Source organism: Pipistrellus kuhlii, unplaced genomic scaffold (genome assembly GCF_014108245.1).
Source record: "Pipistrellus kuhlii isolate mPipKuh1 unplaced genomic scaffold, mPipKuh1.p scaffold_m20_p_18, whole genome shotgun sequence".
Lineage (NCBI taxonomy): Eukaryota > Metazoa > Chordata > Mammalia > Chiroptera > Vespertilionidae > Pipistrellus > Pipistrellus kuhlii.
Window position 1 is genome coordinate 16,585,093 of NW_023425493.1, and position 20,490 is coordinate 16,605,582.

At 36.8% G+C, this 20,490-nt stretch overlaps 1 protein-coding gene across 2 annotated transcripts in view; it reads right to left on the reverse strand.

The window, feature by feature from the left end:
- The window catches only part of DHX9 (DExH-box helicase 9), a 53,444-nt gene that overhangs the window by 2,501 nt on the left and 30,453 nt on the right, over positions 1-20,490 (reverse strand). For both annotated transcript variants that reach the window (XM_036442027.2, XM_045583155.1), the window contains exons 12-27: positions 20,190-20,381; positions 16,084-16,225; positions 15,556-15,638; positions 13,921-14,077; positions 11,738-11,838; positions 10,332-10,545; positions 9,805-9,899; positions 9,519-9,592; positions 8,439-8,591; positions 5,607-5,767; positions 4,507-4,618; positions 3,761-3,922; positions 3,532-3,659; positions 1,328-1,557; positions 1,045-1,160; positions 242-442 (exon numbers count right to left, since the gene is read on the reverse strand). In XM_036442027.2, coding sequence (XP_036297920.1) covers positions 242-442; positions 1,045-1,160; positions 1,328-1,557; positions 3,532-3,659; positions 3,761-3,922; positions 4,507-4,618; positions 5,607-5,767; positions 8,439-8,591; positions 9,519-9,592; positions 9,805-9,899; positions 10,332-10,545; positions 11,738-11,838; positions 13,921-14,077; positions 15,556-15,638; positions 16,084-16,225; positions 20,190-20,381 — 2,321 coding nt within the window. The remainder of the gene's footprint in view (positions 1-241; positions 443-1,044; positions 1,161-1,327; positions 1,558-3,531; positions 3,660-3,760; positions 3,923-4,506; positions 4,619-5,606; positions 5,768-8,438; positions 8,592-9,518; positions 9,593-9,804; positions 9,900-10,331; positions 10,546-11,737; positions 11,839-13,920; positions 14,078-15,555; positions 15,639-16,083; positions 16,226-20,189; positions 20,382-20,490) is intronic.

The following is a 20,490-nucleotide window of genomic DNA, read 5'->3' on the forward strand; positions in this document are numbered from 1 at the left end:
CCATGTTCTTCTACTTCCATAAGATAAACCCTGATGCTTTTCATTTGAAGCAGCAGCAGTTTAACCCAGCACCATCATTTTTTCCTTTGGAGATGGCAAACCAATACTGTGGTTCTGTCACTTTATCATGTGAGTCACCATGGACTCTACACAGAAGGCATACCTTGTTGGATTGCGCTTCAGATACTATGCAAGATTACTGTCCTTGCTTAGTTCACAGAGAAGTTACTGTGGTACTCACCGTGGTCCACCAATCATAAGGTTGATACCAGCAGCTGAGGGCCTAGAGATCTGGCGGATTGTGTTCAGCATACGTTCATTTACAGGGTCCAGCTGGCTAATGATACTGGGCTGCTTGGTCACCTCAACCACCAGAGCCTCCATGGCTGCACGGAGAGCAGTGATACAGGCAGCAGCTTCATGAGATATTTGCAGCCTGATCCTAAAGTAGAGAAAAATGATGAAAAATTAGAGGAAGATACATAAGACTATTATCTCTCTCAATTTCACACACAGCAAGTGATGAAATAAACTTCTTACTAAGTACCAATACTTTCAATTACTATTGTATAATGTCCCCCCACATGACCCTCAGCAATTTAGGCAAACACAGGTATGAAGAATAAAAATCTACATTAATGTCCTAAAATTCACTGCTAGCTATTGGCAGGAGTTGCAAACCATAAAGTCTATCATGCATACTATTTACTTACCCTCAGTCTCTAACCAAAGTATACATAGAGTACATAAAAGAGGTACCCATGTTCCGGTGTGATTCTAACTCCTTAGTGTGGTATTCATGGTGATAGATGCCTAATGCATTTGCTCCTCTTACTGCTATAGTCAATTTAAGACTTATTACAAGTATAAGCAATACTATCAACATAGAAAGGGAATGAAGAGAATGACAAAGTTATAAAGAACCTTTGGTGCCACCAAGTTTTGCCATTAGTTGTTTTATAATTAAGTTAGATCAGCAACTGATTTTATCACATCTCACAATTCTCAAAACTGACTCTGGAGTTGTTATTTGAAAATCCGTACCAGTCATCTATAAGCACAATCTGCCCATCAGACTGGACTTTCTTGGAGGCAAAGAGCAGCAGCTGCAGAGGGGTGACTAAGGTCATGCCTTTAGCAGAGATAGCCCGGGTTCGAATCTGCAGATCAAGAAAGAGACAAGAGTTGACATGCCAACTGCTGATCAACTGCTATTAATGATAATGAACAATGCTTTAAAAATTAAAACTCCTGTTCCCATGGCACATTAATAAGTAAAGATAATTTAAATTTTAAACCTAAACTTTTCTAACTAATCTTTTCTTACCTTTTCACCAAATACAAAGAAGGGAGATGGGTACTTCACATCTTGGCTGCTAAAAGGACAATTAACAGATGACTTGTGGATAAGTGCATTACGCCCTTCAGTGGTGAGAATCTTTCTTTTTTCCTTATGATAGCACACGTTGGGGTACACGCCAAAAGCCAGAAGAGAGATAACAACATCTAAGTTATTATCTGGTCCAGTGTTAGTAAACACTTGTGTCAACAAACAGTCTGTTAAGAGGAATGGAGTAAAAAAAAAAAAAAAAATCAGATATTTGGCTAAACCTTATATTGCATATAAACTACTTAATAGCATTATGAGAAATGACTCTGCAACCCCTTTTTCAAACAACCTGCCTAACTTCTCTTCCTGGCACTATTACACCCAGATTAAGTTCAAGAAAAAATTCTGCTGAGAATCCACATTAAGAGAACTAAAATATCTTGAGTCTTATACACTCAACCACAAGATAAGCTTGGGATGATTACTTACACACACACACACACACACACACACACACACACACACACACACCCCAAAACAATTCTCTACTCTCTGAATAAGACACTGGCAGGACCAAAGTACTCCTTCTGATGGTCTTAAATAGATGGTTCTTCTGGACAGACAAGTGATGATCCAAGGGCACACACTGGAATGAGAAGGATGTTCCCTACTCCAGACTATACTCTGAGGACTTCACCATCATTTGAAGGGTCCACAGCACAGATAGTTTGTTCTAGAAACACCTGATTTCTGGTCTTAAAACCTCCTAACTGAATGAACTTGAACAAGTAGATTAAACTTCTGTGCCATTTCTTCATTGATAAAATGAATAATAATATCTGCATACAAGACCATTGTGGAAGATTCTATCATATAAAAAATGCATTTTCCCTTTCCTTAGAATTCAATTTTAAAAATTATAAATTTAGTCACTTCACAGCAGAAGAGAACTACTTTGGTTAAATCATATCCTTTTAAAATTTGTCATCTTGCCCACCAGGCTCTACCAGGTCCTACTCTGGGTTTGTTTCAGTTCTCAATGATTTAAGAAATAATTCTGGTTATTAATCTAGCTGGGGGAGAAAAGTACAATAGTTCAACTTCATATCAAGTCAGTCTCATTCTTTCTTGTTCCAGCACCTCAGACAGTAAACTGTGGGTCAGCGTCTTGACTGGCTATGACACTGCTTTATTAGCACTGAAATTGGCTTAACAAAGAACTTTACAGCTGGATTACTTTTTCTACATCACATCACAAAGTCCTCTGTGAGTGTCTACACACTAAAAACCTTAATTAAAGTCACTTAAAATGTAACATGGTAGAGTTTACTTCATGTCTAAGAATAAATACATGGACACATTGATGAATCTCTTCATAAGCCACTATTTCAGGTTATTCAGCACACCACTCAATTCTCAGAGTACTGAAAGCTAAACCAGTGTTCTTCACAAAATATTTTAGAATTCCCCAAAGTTGCCGAAACCGGCTTGGCTCAGTGGTAGAGCGTCAATCTGCGTACTAAAAGGTGCCGGGTTCGATTCTGGTCAAGGGCATGTACCTTGGCTGCGGGCACATCCCCGGTTGGGGATGTGCAGGAGGCAGCTGGTTGATGTTTCTCTCTCATCGATGTTTCTAACTCTCTCTCTTTCTCCCTTCCTCTCTGTAAAAAATCAATAAAATATATATTTTTTAAGAAATTCCCCAAAGTACTACAATTTTTCAATCATCTATCATTTTCATTATTATTTGAGAATCCTAACCTTTTCCTTCCTTTTAAAAATCACTGAACTGCCCTGGCCATTTGGCTCAGTGGACAGAGCTCACAGACTAAAAGGTTCCGGGTTCAATTCGGGTCAAGAGCACGTACCTATCAGGGCAAGTGTGGGAGGCAATCAGTCGATGTGTCTCTCTCACATAGATGTTTCTTTCTCTCCCCCTCCCTTACACTTTCTAAAAAAACAAAACAAAACAAAAAAAACAGTGGAAAAATATCCTTGGGTAAGGATTAACAACAATAAAATAATATAAAATAAAAATAAAATGACTGAACTAATGTGAAAAACTGTTTCCCACCATAATTCAAAGAATAGCTGGAACACAGAAAGCACAGGGTCAAAGTCAGAAGCTGAAACAGACTGCACTGATAGTGTACACTACATATATTCCCTCCAGATGTGTCTTAAGTCTATAAGAGTCTTACCTTCTGGAAATCCAGAATTGATCAGAATCTCTTTGAGCTGAACTTTGGCTTCCCAGGTCATTCTTAGTGTAGCCATATTGAGTCTTTTGTGCTCACAAAAACGTATCTCGGCTTCTTCTCCACCCATTCTAAAATAAGAGTTATTTTAAAAGCCCAGGGAATTAGATACAGATTAGAAACTAGAGATAGTTCACCCAAACCTTACAACTATCCTCTTTCAAATCCATACCTAGCATCATCCCAAGCTTGGAACACCGATAAAAGGGCCACATGATCAGAAAATCTGGTTCCAGCAAAATTTCGATGGACATAGCCCAGACGCTTTCCTTCATTGATGAAAGGCTCAGGAAAGCAGGTGGCTGCGGAGATGGTACAGATAGCATCTCCCACACTGAAATGGAGAAAGGAAAAGTCAGTCTCATTCTTTCTTGTTCCAGCACTTCAGACAGTAAACTGTGGGTCAGCGTCTTGACTGGCTATGATATTGCTTTATTAGCACTGAAATTGGCTTAACAAAGAACTTTACAGCTGCTCCCTTCCGAAGCAGAACAGGAAAGAATAATGAGCTCGGATATTAATGAATGCATATTTATCATAAATGATGACTAGTTAGTGTATAGTTTTCCTTTCCTATACTCTTACCCATTTTACCAAATCTCTTAATCTTCAATACTTCTAATAAAACATATCGTTTTATCTAATGCTATTTCTATTTCAGGGACAATTATAGTTTAACCAACCTCCTGAGCTGTACCTTCTAAGAAAACCAGAGCTCTTTCCCCAGCGAGTTGTGTCCAGATGTCCATCTACTATTTGTTCTCACTTCATACTTCTTTCAGTGTCTCAAGTATGCCACTGGCCTACTTAAAAATGTTCAGTTTTCCTATCTGAGCCCATCCTGTTTTTAACGGGAGGGGAATAAGATTTTGAAACTATCCTGCCATTTAACTATCAGCAATAAAACAAAGTACTTACTAGAAAATACATCCCATTATCATCATTTTGCCAAAACGAGGCTCAATGGGGAGTTTAGCCAAGATTCGGCCCAGAGGAGTCAACTCATCATTGACATCTAATGCATCAAGCTCTGTGGGAAGATATTTCTTTGTGAGCAGAAACAGTAACGAACACCCTTTAACCTAGACAAAGATGAAACATTTCTTTATAGATTAAGATTAGAAAAGTGCACTTGAGTTTTTATCACTTGTCAAGCCAGCTGCCAGCACCAGCCAAAAACTTTCTTCACTCAAAAATCCTGGAGCACCTATTATGAAGATATACTAGAATTAGGCCTTGTAGGTTGTAAAACTGAATAGTCCATGAGAAGTCTATAAATATAGTAATAAATATTAAAAGTACCTATGTGCCAAAGTCTGATATCATCTATTGATAATTCTGAGAAAAATATATTGAGAACAAGTCTGAGGTTTACACAGATGAGGACTAGACTCAGTTCCAACACCCTTATTTTTTCCACTATACTACAACAGCTTCAATCAGAAGTGTGATTAGAAAAACTAGGTGTTCTGCCGAAACTGGTTTGGCTCAGTGGTAGAGCGTCGGTCTGCGGACTGAAAGGTCCCAGGTTCGATTCCGGTCAGGGGCATATATGTTGGTTGCAGGCACATCCCCCGTAGGGGGTATGCAAGAGGCAGCTGGTCGGTGTTTCTCTCATCGACGTTTCTAGCTCTCTCTCTCTCTCCCTTCCGCTCTGTAAAAAATCAATAAAAATATATTTTAAAAAAAAAAAGAAAAAAGAAAAAACAGGTGTTCTAAAAGATGTACATAAAATATTTAGTATCATGAGTTATTGATGTTTTGATTGTTAAATATTGGTTAAGAGGTGACATCTTACCTTTTCTCCATTTTCCCCCAAAATAAGACATTAACTCTGTTTTACCTCATGTTACTCATTGTTAATCCTGATAATACTAAGCACATAAGACAACACTGTAAGCCTTAGCATCAGAGTCCTGAGGACTGTATTTTCTTTTTGATTCATTGTTAAGTGTTACTTGCGAGAACAAGACAGGTGATATAATTCACATATGCCAAGTAGGTCTATTTATAGGTACCTCTAAGAGTGTGCTCTGCTTCAATTACAGCATCCAAAGGTGGAGGTTCAATTGCCTTGGCCAAGAATTGGCCAATTCCTCCCAGACGCAGAAGTTTTATGCTCAAAGCAATTTCATGTAGTGGTGTTCGGAACATCTCTGGTGTCATGTGGGTTTCGAGTCTAAGAGAAAACAAACATAAAATAACCATCCTCCTTTGCACATTTATATAATAAAATCTTCGCAGGTAATTAGAAATATGGAACTGCACTTCCCTCATCCTTTTACAATTATCAAAAAATGTTTTATATTTACTGCAAAAACTGTCACTGGACAAGACTCTCTAAACTGGTTAAGGACGGACTTATGACTATGACTGTACTTACAGGGTCAGATAGCTTTTGCACCTGGAGTGAAGAATGAAAAAACTATCCTTATTACCCCACCTGTGGCATCTTAGTTCCCGCCTGCTGGCAAACATAGGCTAAAAATAGTAACAAGATCTTTTGTGATGATGTGGGCTAATACTGACATTTTCTCACAACCTCTTCCTTGTCCATACAATTTTAGTGCCACTGAAAAGACATCTTAACCTTTAAAATTTAAATAAATTATTACAAATTAATACAAATAACAATAGCTAACATCTATTGAGAATTTACTATGTGCCAAGCACTGTTCCCAGTATTTTACATTATTAACTAATTTTATTCTTGAACAAATCTTATGGGCTAGGTAGTGTACTATCTTTCTTTAACAACTGAGGTAACAGACACAAAACGGCCAAGTAACTTAATTTCATTTTATAAAAAGAGAACTAAAGAGAGTAAATGCTTACGTTCATGAAATATATTATATTAGGCACAAATAGTATTAAAACCCAGGTCTCTACACTTCTAATCCAGGCTTATTCCCTATGAACTATCTGTTCATGATGAAGATCAATAGGAACCATTACAGATGATTCCAATAGTACTGACAAAACAGCTTAAATAAGTTTATACAAATGCCTATATAGCATATTCATTCCTCATCCTACAGAGAAAAGAACAAAAATACTCATTGTAGGTCTATTCATGCATTACTAATTAGTAGATGCTTTACTCTAAGATGTACAGTACTTGTTTCAGTTCAAGGGGTAATCTAACCTTTTAAAAGAATTTATCATCCAAATATCACAGGCAGTCTCCTGAGTTAACTTCTGATGCTAAAATAAACCCACATTCATAATTACTGCAAAGCCATAAGGTACCAGTATAAAGGCAAACTAAAGCCTCTCTAGTTTTTCTTCAGTGCATTATGTACATGTATCTCCAGAAATATACAACTAAATACATGTCTTAACACATTGCACACCAGTAGTTTTATTGATAGCTTTACCAAGTGGCCAGATAAGTTTTACTGAATGAGTACAAAAAACGTTTTACAAAGCATCATACATTAAAAAGATATTAGCTTGTAAGAACATCTAATAGATAACTTCAAAATGCAATGGCTATTTCATTTTAAGGCATGCATTTAACATTTATAAAAAACACTGTGTAACATGAAAACATGAGAATGCTCGTGATCAGCCCGCAATTTGTTAAGTCTGTAATTCAGAGCTGTAAGAATATTTTTAACTATTAAATACCATCCACAAACATTCCCTAAAAGGCCATCTCTCTCTCTCTCTCTCTCTCTCTCTCTCTCTCTCTCTCTCTCTCTCTCTCTCAATATATACACACACACACACACACACACACACACACACACACACACAAAGGCTAAGCAACTGGCCAGCTGGCATGTAGGTATGACGTACACTGACCACCAGGCAGCAGAAGCTCAACACAGGAGCTGCCAAGGGACAGCAACTTTACAGAGTGTCCTCTCCCTGTCCAGGACCCTTGGGCGATACGAGAGCAAGTTTTGTCCTAATCCCAGCATGCCAAGCCTTGCAAGGGACCCATTACATTGTAGACTCCCTTTGAGCTACATGTGTCAAACACAAGGCCCGCGGGCCAAATCCGTCCTGCCAGGCCTTGCAATGTGGCCCGCACCGCGCTGTCATCACTGCACTCCGCTGCGTTTCCATCACAATGACAGTTTATGACTGTTCAGTAAACCATTCGGCCCGCGATTTAGGCTGGATTTTAGATTTTGGCCCCTTCTCTGATTGAGTTCGACACCCCTAACAGTGTTGCCCTAGGTGCAGCTGGCGGGTAAGGGACCATGGTGGGGTGTCCAGTCCACCAGCCCATTAGTGTATTATAAATGGAAATGCTCAAGGTATAAACAGACTTGGACTTCAGCCCTGGAGCAGTCAGCTAAACTTTTTATAGCTTTAGTTTCTTTATCTAAATAATGGCCTCTATTTCTCAGACAGATGAGATCATGAAACAGGTGATGTGCTAACAGCGGGGGTAGGGTGGGGGGGGGGGGTGGGGGGGGGGAAACGGGACACATGACACACATACACACACAAGAGAAATATTCTATTTATAGAATATTTTCAAAATATTACTTTCCCATTTTTCAGAAAGTTAATCATTCTATAAATATCAATAATCCCAAAGTGATAAAGCTATGCAGAAACCAAAATTAATGTCCATATATTCTCCTTTTAAATGCTTATAAGTAAACCAATATCTAACAGGCCACCACTGACAATCAATCTGTGATTTCTTTCATTCTTACTGCAATCTTATCATCCAAGCTAAGTCTCCTCCAATATAGTTAACTGGAGGCATTTATGCACGGATTTCATTAAATTTGTGGCAGAGAGAAGAAAAAGAGGGATGAGGGAGAGGAGGAAAGAGGTCTATAGAGGGTTAAAAACAACATCCATCTTTATTCTATATTTGGTCTCACCTTTCAAAACGAGCTCGGCTACAGAGGTGAAAGCAGAAGCCCGGGCGTACTCGGCCAGCTCGTCCTTTCCGTTGCTCCAGGTTTGTTTTGGATGCCCACACTGTCGCGTAGTTTGTCATATTGTTGTGAGCAGTGAATAGCTTCACCTTCTGCCTACATAGCACAGAGTAGTTAATTCTAAGACTCATGTGAACTACCAATATGTAACTATTATTATTCTAAGTGGGGGATGAGTTCCAGATGGCCACACCTGCATGTGATGTCTATTTGTGAACAGCACCAGTAAGAATTTGACTGCATCTCCCGTCAACTTACTAAAAGGCAATGTAACACATATGTGCCACTACCAGCTACATGATCTTGGCTAAGTGACTAACCTATACTGTGCCTCATTTTCCTAATCTGAAAATGAGTATAATACCATCACCTATCTCATAGGGTTTTTATATATAAATATTAAGTGAATAAATAAATGTAAAGCATTTATCTGTTATAGGTGACTAGCACTAAATGATTGGGTCTGGCACAGAGGAGCTGCATACTACTCACCAAACCCTAAACTGGGCATTTGCAAATCTTTTTCAATTGTCAGATAGGCAGAGAGACTATATAGAAAAGACTTGGGCACAGCTGGCCAGATATAACCAAACTTTGACTTTTTTGTCTTGTGTATCAATTACCATAAGTACTTAATCTATACACAATGCCATCCTATGTATCTCTCAGACTCATTTCATACTAAATATGAAGTCTTTTAATTCTAAAATGAAGTGTCCTACAAGTAGTGTATTTGTCATGTACTAAATACTGATTGTCTTTATATACAAAACAGATGTTAATTTTCCTGGAAGTAGCCAACAAAACATCCATAGATAAGAGCAGTGGAATCAGTCAGAAATTACCAGTGCTAAGCTTTGTCACTTTCTCCCATAACTGATTTGTGATGATAAAAAACCAAGAGACATTATTAGTTTACTGCTAGTATATATAAATACACAGTGATTTGATGGTTAAGTACACAGAAACTTAAACTACATTCTAAAGATTTATTCCAGGCAAATAGGTTCCTTGTGAACTTACTTGCAGGAGTCAATGACATAAACAACATCATTTATAGTAATGCTTGTCTCAGCAATATTTGTGGACAAAATAACCTGTAACAAAATGACAAAAGAAAATTACACTTCAGGAACTTGATCATTTAGCCTTTGACTAGTTAATGAAAAGCCTACTAAACTTGGAAAGAATATCACCTTTCCCCTCAATGTAGACAGATTAGTTTTTTTAATAGCTCTTTGAAGACCAGTAACATTTGTTTAATATCTATGACATTCACAACCCCATAACTGTAATGTTCATTGTTTACCTTAGTTACCCCAACTGGTACTGGGTCAAATACTTTTCGCTGTTCTTCTCGAGGAATCTGAGAATGTAGAGGCAGAATCTGATACCTATGGTTTCCTATAACAATACAGAAAGGTTAAGGTTTAAAAATAGGAGCCTAGTTTAAAAATGCTATACATTATGCACATGCATACTAATAGAGGAATATGCAAATTCTCTGGGATGCCGTCATAGTAACAACCAACAACAAGCTGCATGGAGAAACTAGGCTGGCAGGGAGAGGGGGGCCAGTTAGGGGTAATCAGGCTGTGGATAGGGCCTAAATTGACAATCAGACATCCCTGAAGGGGCCTGGATTGGAGAGGGTACAGGCTGGGCTGAGGGTACTCTCCCCCGCCCCCTGCCACCCAGTGCACAAATTTCATGCACTGGGCCTCTAGCTGTTATATAAAAATGGACACAATAAATTTTGTCTTTACATACTGGTTAGGGCACAAGAAGAAAAATTCACTTTCACTTTCATATATACAACAGTTCAAAGACACATACCAAAATGTGCATTCATTTCCAAATGTTTCTGCATAGTATAAATTAAATTCCAGCCAGGCAGAAAGACCAACACAGCTCCAGGAACATTGAGAGTCTCAATGTACTTAAGTAGAGCTTCAATGAGCTCAAAAAAAGTTTCTTTTTCATTCAGTTGAGCCATGCTCATTCTTGTTTCTGGACCATACTCATCACCACAGATCAGGTTGCAATTTGTCTACAAAAGAAGGAGACATATTTGACTGTCTCAATTATCACAGCTCATGAGATTAAGTCTCCTATGTCTGCTCTTAATATTTCAATGACACATAATCTCATCAATTAAACCTGATTAGTCTTTTCTGGCAAACAGAAGAAATTTAATTTCCAAAAGAGTAGAACCTATGGCATGTTGATTTAAGTACTAACCAATATTTCCCACAGGACATGACTAAAATACAAGTACAAACTTAACATTTGACTCTGAACTTCTAATGGCTCCTCCTACTGAACATATTTCTTTCTTATGACTAACTATAAACTCTTGGTTTTTCTAAAATATTTTCCCTACTGATTAATGAACTGCTCATGATTCTCTGAATCAATTACCATATAACTATTGTTTTAAATATATACTTTTTAAAAATTGATTTCAGAGAGGAAGGGAGAGGTAGAGATAGAGAAACATTAATGATGAGAATCATTAATCGGCTGTCTCCTGCAGGCCCCACACTGGGGATTGAACCTGCAACTCAGGCATGTGCCCTGACTGGGAATCAAACTCTTACCTCCTGGTTCATAAGTGGATGCTTAACTACTGAGCCAAGCTGGCTGGGCCCATGTAACAACTCTATATACATACAGTGTGCCTCCCGTGTAATTTCCAGGTTCACTGCATACCAAATAGGAAGTTCTTTAGTTTTTAAATGAGTGTCCTGCAGGCAGGGATTTGATCATTTTCATCTATTTCTAAAAGTGGTCAGTCTTTTCTAAGAAGTCTGCCTTAGAATCAATGACAAACCTTCAGTAATGAGAACGTTGTTACAACACATTTTTGGTTACCTTGGTTACTGGGTCACCTGGACATCTGGTGAAAATGTAGATTCTGACTCAGCAGATCTGGGGTGGGGCACAAGATTATGCCTTTCTACCAGTTAGTGACACATGTGTTGTGAGTCACTTTAAACATCTTACTGTTTCTCTTCTTTTTCTTTTTGACATTTTTACCAGATATTATTTAACTCGTGATATGAAAAGAGCTTGTCACTCACATGAACCTTTTTGGAATGCCATCAACTCATGGACAGACATCATGCTCAGTTTATAAAGTTTTCTGTAATGCTAACTTAACTGCGTATATTTACTAAAATCCATTCTCTTCTCTGTAACAACAATCTGCCCATAATAAAGTCTCCATGAAATTCACTTACATCCTCCTCCTCACCACAATCATCATCCTTTTCCTTCTTCTTCTTTTCCTTTGGTGGAGGAATAAAGTGGGTCATCTGAATACAGTCTTCCAAAAAATATTCTGCCGGGACAATCCAGTCAGGTAAGTATCATCAACTTTCAGAATAGAGAAGTCTTTAAAAGTCATTTTCAAATTCATAATTCAAAATTACCTAATATCCATCAACCTGATTCTTTTCAACTACCAAGAAATTCCAGTGGCAATAACCTATTTTCCCAATCTAACTCAGTGTTCCCATTTCTTGAACCTTGAAGGAGAGTAAGGTTTCTTATACACGTTCCTACAAAGCCTGCCATGGTATCTATATAAAATGTTCCATCAAACATTCATAGAATGCCTACTATGTACATGTTCTATGTTATATACTCCTATGGTGTGAGAGTTATGTATAAAAAGTAACATCAATACAGTAATATTAGTAGTCCAACATGTACATATAAATTGAGTTCCTTTTAGTTAATACTCTGAAGAAGGACCTCAAAGAAAAGGTCGGGATATCTGCTGATCAATTAGCTCCTGGAGTTCTATGATAGGTCCAGAAGTGTCTCATAATCTAAACATTTGTCCCCTAAGCCCTAAAAGCCCAAAGTGCCATTTTCATCACATATCCAAGGCACATGCCCTACACCCGATGATGTTCCACTTATCACCTGAGATAGTGTCTGCCAAGTTACCACACTGCAAAGTTACACCTGCTCCCCCCTTTCCATACTCCTCTTTGGAAACAAGTCATTAAACACAGCACTCACAGGGCAGGGAGTTAATTTTCACTTTTTTGAGGGAGAATGTACATACATTTTTTGAATTTTTCTGTATCAGAGATTTATCTTTATTACTTATTTACTCATTTAGCTACCATCCACAGATTCATGAATATTTATTTTATACTTATATAATCCACTACTATATTTTTTGTTCCAATTAGTGCAAACTTTGGTCATTGAGAGCTCTCAGTTGGCTCCTAAGTCCCTCTGTCTTCATCTCTGTGGGGTGTTTTTGTTCCTCATTTTCTGGCACTACAAAATATCTCAGGCTCATTTCAGATATCCCCTGCCTTAACCTTAGAATCAGCCATTTCTATAAGGATTGGTTCTTTAACTGGAAAATGGTACTAGAAATACCATGTGAATGGTGGCATGTCCCATGATAGGACTACTCAGCAGAAAAAGCTAGAAAATACATGTATGGATATTAGCCCATGTACTAAATCATTATTCTTATTTCTGTATCTACCCACTTGTACGGATACAAATATATGCAACCATTTGTTCCTATACAAACGTATATATCCATTTATATCTATACATTAGTTCTTCCTGATGTCCCCAAATATAACCCATGGCTCCCTTCCCTCCTACCTATAACCTCTAACTCCAACAGTAAAACCTGGCTCCTACCATCTGCCAGCCATGTATTTTTCAATCTCAGTAGACTTTCAAAGCAGTTTTAGTTCTCTTGTGAAATACAACTACACTGGCTTTTACTTCAGAGCTACTCTTATTTTAAAATTTCAAAAAATAGCTCCCTAAAATATCCATTCATTATTTCATACTTATAATTCAAACTATTTAGCTTATTTTCATGCCCTCAATTAGACTGCCCCATAATTCATTCTTTTTTAACCCAAGCTATTAAAAATAGTGATGACAAAACCTTTTAAAGTAAAAAAATTATTGTACTTATAACTATCACAAATACTTTACCTTGAAATATTCTCTTTAATGTCATTTTCAAAAGTTTGCCTGTTCTGGCTCTAAGCAAAAATTATCTTGCTAATTTGAACCTCACTGCTTAAACTTTTAACAGTATTTCCCATGACCATAATTGATTTACCCAACTGTAATAATTTTAAAAGTTAAGTTTGGCTACTAAATATGCACTCTGCATGTAGTGAATGAAACACTCCTGCTTAACTAAAACCCCAACAATGCTATGACCCACTTAATACTCTAATTTGCCTGGATTTTAATTGTCCTTTAACCCAGCGGCTGCCAATTGGTGGGCCGAGAGGTCTGAAAGGTTGGCCACGGCTGCTTTAGCCTACAAACAAAATTTCCTTCATTTCCAGAAGTAAGAAATTGGTCAATCATGCTCCTGAGAAGCACAAGAGATATTCACCCCACCCCCTGGCACAATATTTACCTTGAACAGGGAAAGTCCTCCCATAAACTTCAATGATGGGGCAATTGAAAAAATATTCACAGAACATGCTGGTATCAATAGTAGCAGACATGAGAACAATTCGAACTTCAGGATAAGCCTGAACCACATCTCGCAGCACCACCAAAAGGAAGTCAGTCTATTCAAACAAACACAAACAAAACAAAATTGCATTAAAAAGTCAGTGCTAATGAGATACATTCAAGAGATTTCAGTTACCTAGGTGGCTTAAATAAAGGTTTACAGTGGAGCCGAGACCGGTTTGGCTCATTGGATAAAGCGTCGGCTGGAGGACTGAAGGGTCCCGGGTTCGATTCCAGTCAAGGGCATGTACCTTGGTTGCGGGCATATCCCCGGTAGGGGGTTTGCAAGAGGCAGCTGATCGATGATTCTCTCTCATTGATGTTTCTAACTCTCTATCTCTCTCCCTTCCTTTCTGTACAAAATCAATATATATATATAAATAAATAAATATATATATATTAAAAAGTTTACAATGGAGTACAGTTATAAATAGTATTTTAAAAGAACAGTCATAGGTTAATAGCTATAGGGGGGTAAAACAAGTGTTCTTCAGTTGGGGGGAAAATATGAGAGCAAAGAATTCATCTCAAATTTTTCAGTGAAATTTATATTTGTAGGCACACTAACTAAAAAAAAGAAGAAAAAAAAAAAAAGAAAAAAAAAGGGAAACCTATCGTAAGTAAAAAATCAGTTATTTAGCCCAGCTGGCATGGCTCAATGATTGTCAACTTATAAATCCAGAGGTCAAGGTTCTATTCTCAGTCAAGGCATATGCCTGTGTTGTGGGCTGGATTCCCAGGGTGGGGCATGCAGGAGGCAGCCAATCAATGATTGTCCCACCATTACCACCACCACCACCACCATCCTCTCTCTCTCTCTCTCCCATTTACTCTCTGAAATCAATAAAAAATATAATTTAAAAAAATCAGTTATCCAATCACATGTAAAGTAAATCTTAAAAATGTTGAAAAGGTCCTAGCTGATTCATTCAAAGGGCCAAGACACTTAATCGTGTCAAGTATCCATTAATATGAAAGCTATAACTTTAACAAAACTTTTCTCTCACCCATCACTTTGACACTCCCAACTACAAAAAATCACCATCAGAATCTTTTTATATTTCTTTTCACATATACCGCTTTCACCTCATCTATATTTTATAGACACCTATATAATATTCTTAACTTTATGAGGATATGTATTTTATACAAACTTCGGGATTTCCTCTCACATACCATATCACTGCTGAGATTCATCCACATCTTACTACAGTTATTCTTTCTAATGATTTTAATATCCCAATATGTGAATATACCAACCGATTCACCAGTAGGTTATCTGATGATACATACTGCAGGTATCTGGGTTGTTTTCAGAATTTTACTATTGCGAACATTTGCTACTATGAACATCCAAAGAAAAAAAAGGGTTTAATGGCCTCATTAGAAAAAGATGTTCAACATCTTAGTGAACAAGTTTATGGTTTTGGTAGATGATGTAAATAGTGGGAAAAGAAAAGCAAAGCAGACATTTTAATTTCTTTTTATTCAGAATAATAGCATTGTTACCTTATCATAATGTTCAGCTACTTACATTTATGTCTCTTTCATGTATTTCATCTACAATTACATGACTGATTCCTCTAATGCCTGCTTCTAATTTTCTCAGGAGCACACCTTGGGGGGAAAAAAAAAGAGCAACAAATGGAGATGAGTTTCTATGTTGATTAAAGTAGGGAGGATAGAAAAGCAAGTTTCTAGACAATTATGCTTCAACTCTATAACCCCAGCATTATTTTAAAAAAGAATCACCTGCATATTTAAAATTATTTAAAAAGTGATGGTGAACTCTGAATTAAAAGATATAATTCTAGTAACCTAAGCTGATTTCATTTTTTTCTAAGCTACCATGTCCAGCAGATGTATCATGCTGTCCATAAAGGAAAAAAAAACACAAAAAACAAACAAACAAAAAACCTACTCAAAGTTCTATTTAAACAATAATTTTGAGAATGGAGCTTGATTTATAATTTTCAGCCATACTGTGCTATTCCCAAGCTTTCTTCAAAAATAACACAATGTAAACCCCAAATGAAAGACCAAAATTCAACACATTACTGACCTACAGTACAAAACATTATGCTGGCATGAGGGCGGGGAAGTATAGATTCAAATCGCACACTGTAGCCACAGCTTTTTCCAGGCTCTTCTCCTCTCTCATATGCAACACGTTCTGCCACAGAAACGGCACTGATTCTCCTGGGCTGAGAGCAAAAAGAAAAGTGATTTAAAAACAGCAAAAATTACAGATATACCTGTTTATTTGGATTACTGGATTATCATAATCAATCTGTTCCACTGCCAGCTCAGTAATCAACAGAAACAATAATGGTAATGATTACCTTAAAGGAAGTTCCAAAATTTATTTTAATTTGGGACACACAAAAATTAACTTAATTCAATGTCAGATACTGAAACATCCTGTTTTTCATCTTATATATAAAGTGATTCCAAGATTTTTATATAAAAAAACAATTTATTCACCACTGGCCTAAACTGTTAAAAGATATTCAGTGATTTTCTAGCAGGGAAGGGGACAACACACACAACGAGGGAGCTTCCCTGTAACTGCCAACCATAGTGAAGGCCTTTTTAAAAATTTAATTAGGATGGTTGGGTATTAAGAAGGTGAACAATCTCCTTTGTCATATTCCACTGTGGCCACCTTTCATTCTTCTATTAACTCATAAAGGAAGCATTTGTTACATTCTGCATCAGGTGCCATATGGAATGAAATCACTCCCATTTCTGATGAGCTTACATAGTGGGACAATAGTATATATTACTGCTTCCAGCAATAAATACGCCAAATCATAGGGGAATGCTGTTGATTAATGCTTTTAGTGTTGAACCTTGGTTTTTCTCTGAAAACTTTTCTGAAGTGTTCCATATCTTTTAAGTATACAAAACAGTATTTACTTGGTGGGTAGAATGTTTGCTAGCTATGTAGGTACATAAAGAATTATCAAGACTGAATGCTTCCAAGATATCTTGAATTTAATTTTGTCAAAAAAATTCCTGATGACAGGTTATATTTTATTTCCTTGCATGAGAAAATTTTCTGAATTTCTTATCTAGTTAAGTACCTATATTAAGATATCACAGATTAACACTATTTAGAAAACCAGAGGCTGAATCTTAAAAAACAACACAACTTCACTAGAACTACCCTTTGAATTAGTACAAAACATGGTTTATTAATTTCTATGTCCCTCATAAAAGAATCCGTTGGGGTATGGGGCTCATACAAATACAAGTAAGTGTACAATCACTTGGTTCATATTTATCACGGGAAAAGTTTGCCTTCTTGAACATAACTGTGTTGAATTTTCATGAGCTTATTATATTCTATCTGGTTTATGTGCCTTGACTTGCTGAACTATGCTAGCTTTTACTGACTTGACCAGTACTCTGCACTTCACCAACCCTGAATAAAAGCATTCCATGAAGAACTGAGCTCTGTATTTGTCCAACAAGAGAAAACTTCTCCTATACTCATGACAGGATATGTGAAAAAGGTGTTCCATTAAAGGCTTTCTGGGTCCTTTCAAAGGTTCATTGCAGTCTATAAGTAACAGGTAAATGCTCAATGCTACTCTTAATCATTTCCTCTACTTCTGTCTTTCCTACAATTTTCAGCATTACTCCTAAATAAATAGCTGCCCTCTAGAACTTAAAACTCAGTGGGATATTTGACTCTTCGGAGATGTATTCATATGCTATTGGGTACGCAGAGGTTGCCTTTATCACTTTAGGGCTACTTTCAAGTCTACAAGCTTTGTAGATTCCAGCCTTCTAAATGAATACAGGCAGGAGACCACATATTCCCCATATAGTATATACTATAGTTAACTCTATTGTATATACTATGTAACTGTCTTCATATACAAACACAACTGTCTTCAGACTCAAGAAAGACATCCATAACATTAATTTGTGTTACAAATTAATCCAAGAGGCACTTAAAAAACAACAGCAGCAACACACACACACAATCCATACATGTGCCCTGACTGGGAATCAAACTATGACCTCCTGGTTCATAGGTTGACATTCAACCACTTAACCACACCAGCCAGGCAAGAGGTGCTTTTTAGAACCATTTTTATAAGCCCAATCAGTTAAATCAACTTGAGTATGAACAGAAACCATTAATATTAAGATGACTATTCAAATAGAAAGTGACTCTGCAATCTCCTCCCCCCATTTTATATACTTCTCTGACTTCTGCTTCAACAGCCCAGACTTTCAGACAAACAAAAATCCATTTAAAATACAAACTAAAGACAAAAGCACTTTTTTCATTCATAATTGATATGCTTAGAGATCAATGCAATTTTTCCTGAGGGAAGTACAGCCAAGTGCATGTCTAGGAATTTATTTCAATGAAACTATATAAAGATTACAAATACATTTATCCCAGCATATGTAATATGCCAAAATATTAGAAAAAATCTTTTTTAAAAATCTCCATCTGTTAAGAGTAATGTAAGGGCATATGCATAAAATGAGGCATTATGAAGTCATTAAAAATTATACTGTTGCTCTGAAACCACATTGTGCTGTTATATAATGGAGATTAGGATGGTGTACAAGGTGTTATGTTTACAAAACAGCCTAAAAGGATGTAGAACAGTAAAAATGATTACTTCTGGATGGCGGGATCCTGAGTGGGTTTTGCTCAGTGGATAGTGTCAGGTTTGACTTAAACACAAGACAAGGAGCACTAAAGATCATTTATACCTGCAGAACTATCTTTCTCCTTGTGGCTTAACTGCTTCTCTTAACTACTCTATAGTATATTGAAATACTCTATTCTACAAATAAATATAAAGAACTAAGACTATGGAGACTTCTAGAACAGTTATAATTAACATGTGTGTAACATAACAATAAATACTATGGTTGTATATACTATTTCATTTGTGCTTCACAACAAGACTGATATTTTTTTCATTCTATAATTAAAAAACTGAGAAGCTAAATTATTTTGCCTAAACTCATACAAATGACTTTAGCTGTAAAATATTTTATTTATTCCCAATTTAATCCTTTCTCCAATTATTCTGCCTTATTGCTATAGCTTTATGTTGTATTTAGATTATTTAATATATTAAAAATAACAAAATAACCAATTGAAGTGAAACTAATTAGAAAGTAGTGTTGATGAAAGCAAGAAATAGTCATTCCAATAGAGTACTTCTATTAATCTCTAGGATATAAGCTTTTCTTTACATTTTCATTGCACATGATTGCAGATCTCATTTCCTCTAAAGAATCTTATTACTCTTGCCTGAGGTCCAGCCTTAGTAGTAGGTAGTTTTTAATTGGTTACTTCTTCAGTTTATCTGTGTTCACTTTAACCAAAATAGCTAATCTTTATTGAAAACTACTGAATTCCCTTTGTGACAGACACTTGGTAACACTTCACATACCACTGGTGTTTGAACTATTCTTTTGCAGGATTCTAGGATCCACCTCTATAAGTAGTTAATTATATGTACCCCTCTTCACAATGATCCCAAACTGCAGTAACTTCTCTTACCTTAGAGTTGTCTAACTAAAGGGGCACAGGTCCCAGAACATCACAGCATTTCTCATCTGGTTATTTAAATGCATGGTGACAGAACAGAGCTGCAATGAAATGATTTCTACAGCACCAGATATCATAAACATATCTGGTTCTATTTTTGGGGTTTATTCTATATGAAACAGCTATATCCTGAAATGATGTCTTAACTCAAGCACTTGGTAAATTATTAACCATTTTGTTTTACTAATTTGCCTGCTCTTATTCTAACTGGTTTTCACTGTAAATTATTTGGTGGTAAGATAGAGAAGACCAAGATTTGGAAGTGAACTTGAGGAGAATGTACTCTCAATCTTGATTCTAGGCCCAAAGACTCCCTTCAGCCCCGACAAAAAGAATCTCCTACCTAACTCAGTTTGGCTTTCCAGTGAAGGATATTGGATACCAGAACAAGACTTTAGTTCTTTCTGTGTTGTTGTTTTTGTTTAATTTTAAAGGGCCTGATGTTCTACCACTTTCAGATCCATATCTTGCTACAAAGGGGAACTGATCGAAGAATTAGAAATAGTCTGGCTGCTAGGCATTTCCACCATCCATCTATTCACACAAGACACACAGTACACTGGCTGGCTACTTACCTGAGTTACTACAATATTGCATTCTGCTGCGCGGTCATTCTGGATAAAGTCATCAAGAATAAACTGGGGAACCTGTGTGGTTTTCCCACATCCAGTAGCTCCTCGGATAATGACAACTGAATTTTGACTAATTGCTTCCAGAATTTCACCTTCAAATTTCTTCACAGGCAGCAACTCTCTCTCTTGCAAGATCTGCGTTTAGAAAAGTTACACCTCAAATTTCTACCCACATGTATAATAAAAGCAACTATCCTACTGCTAAATAAATAAATGAAAATTGCCACCTCTATAAAAACGTATT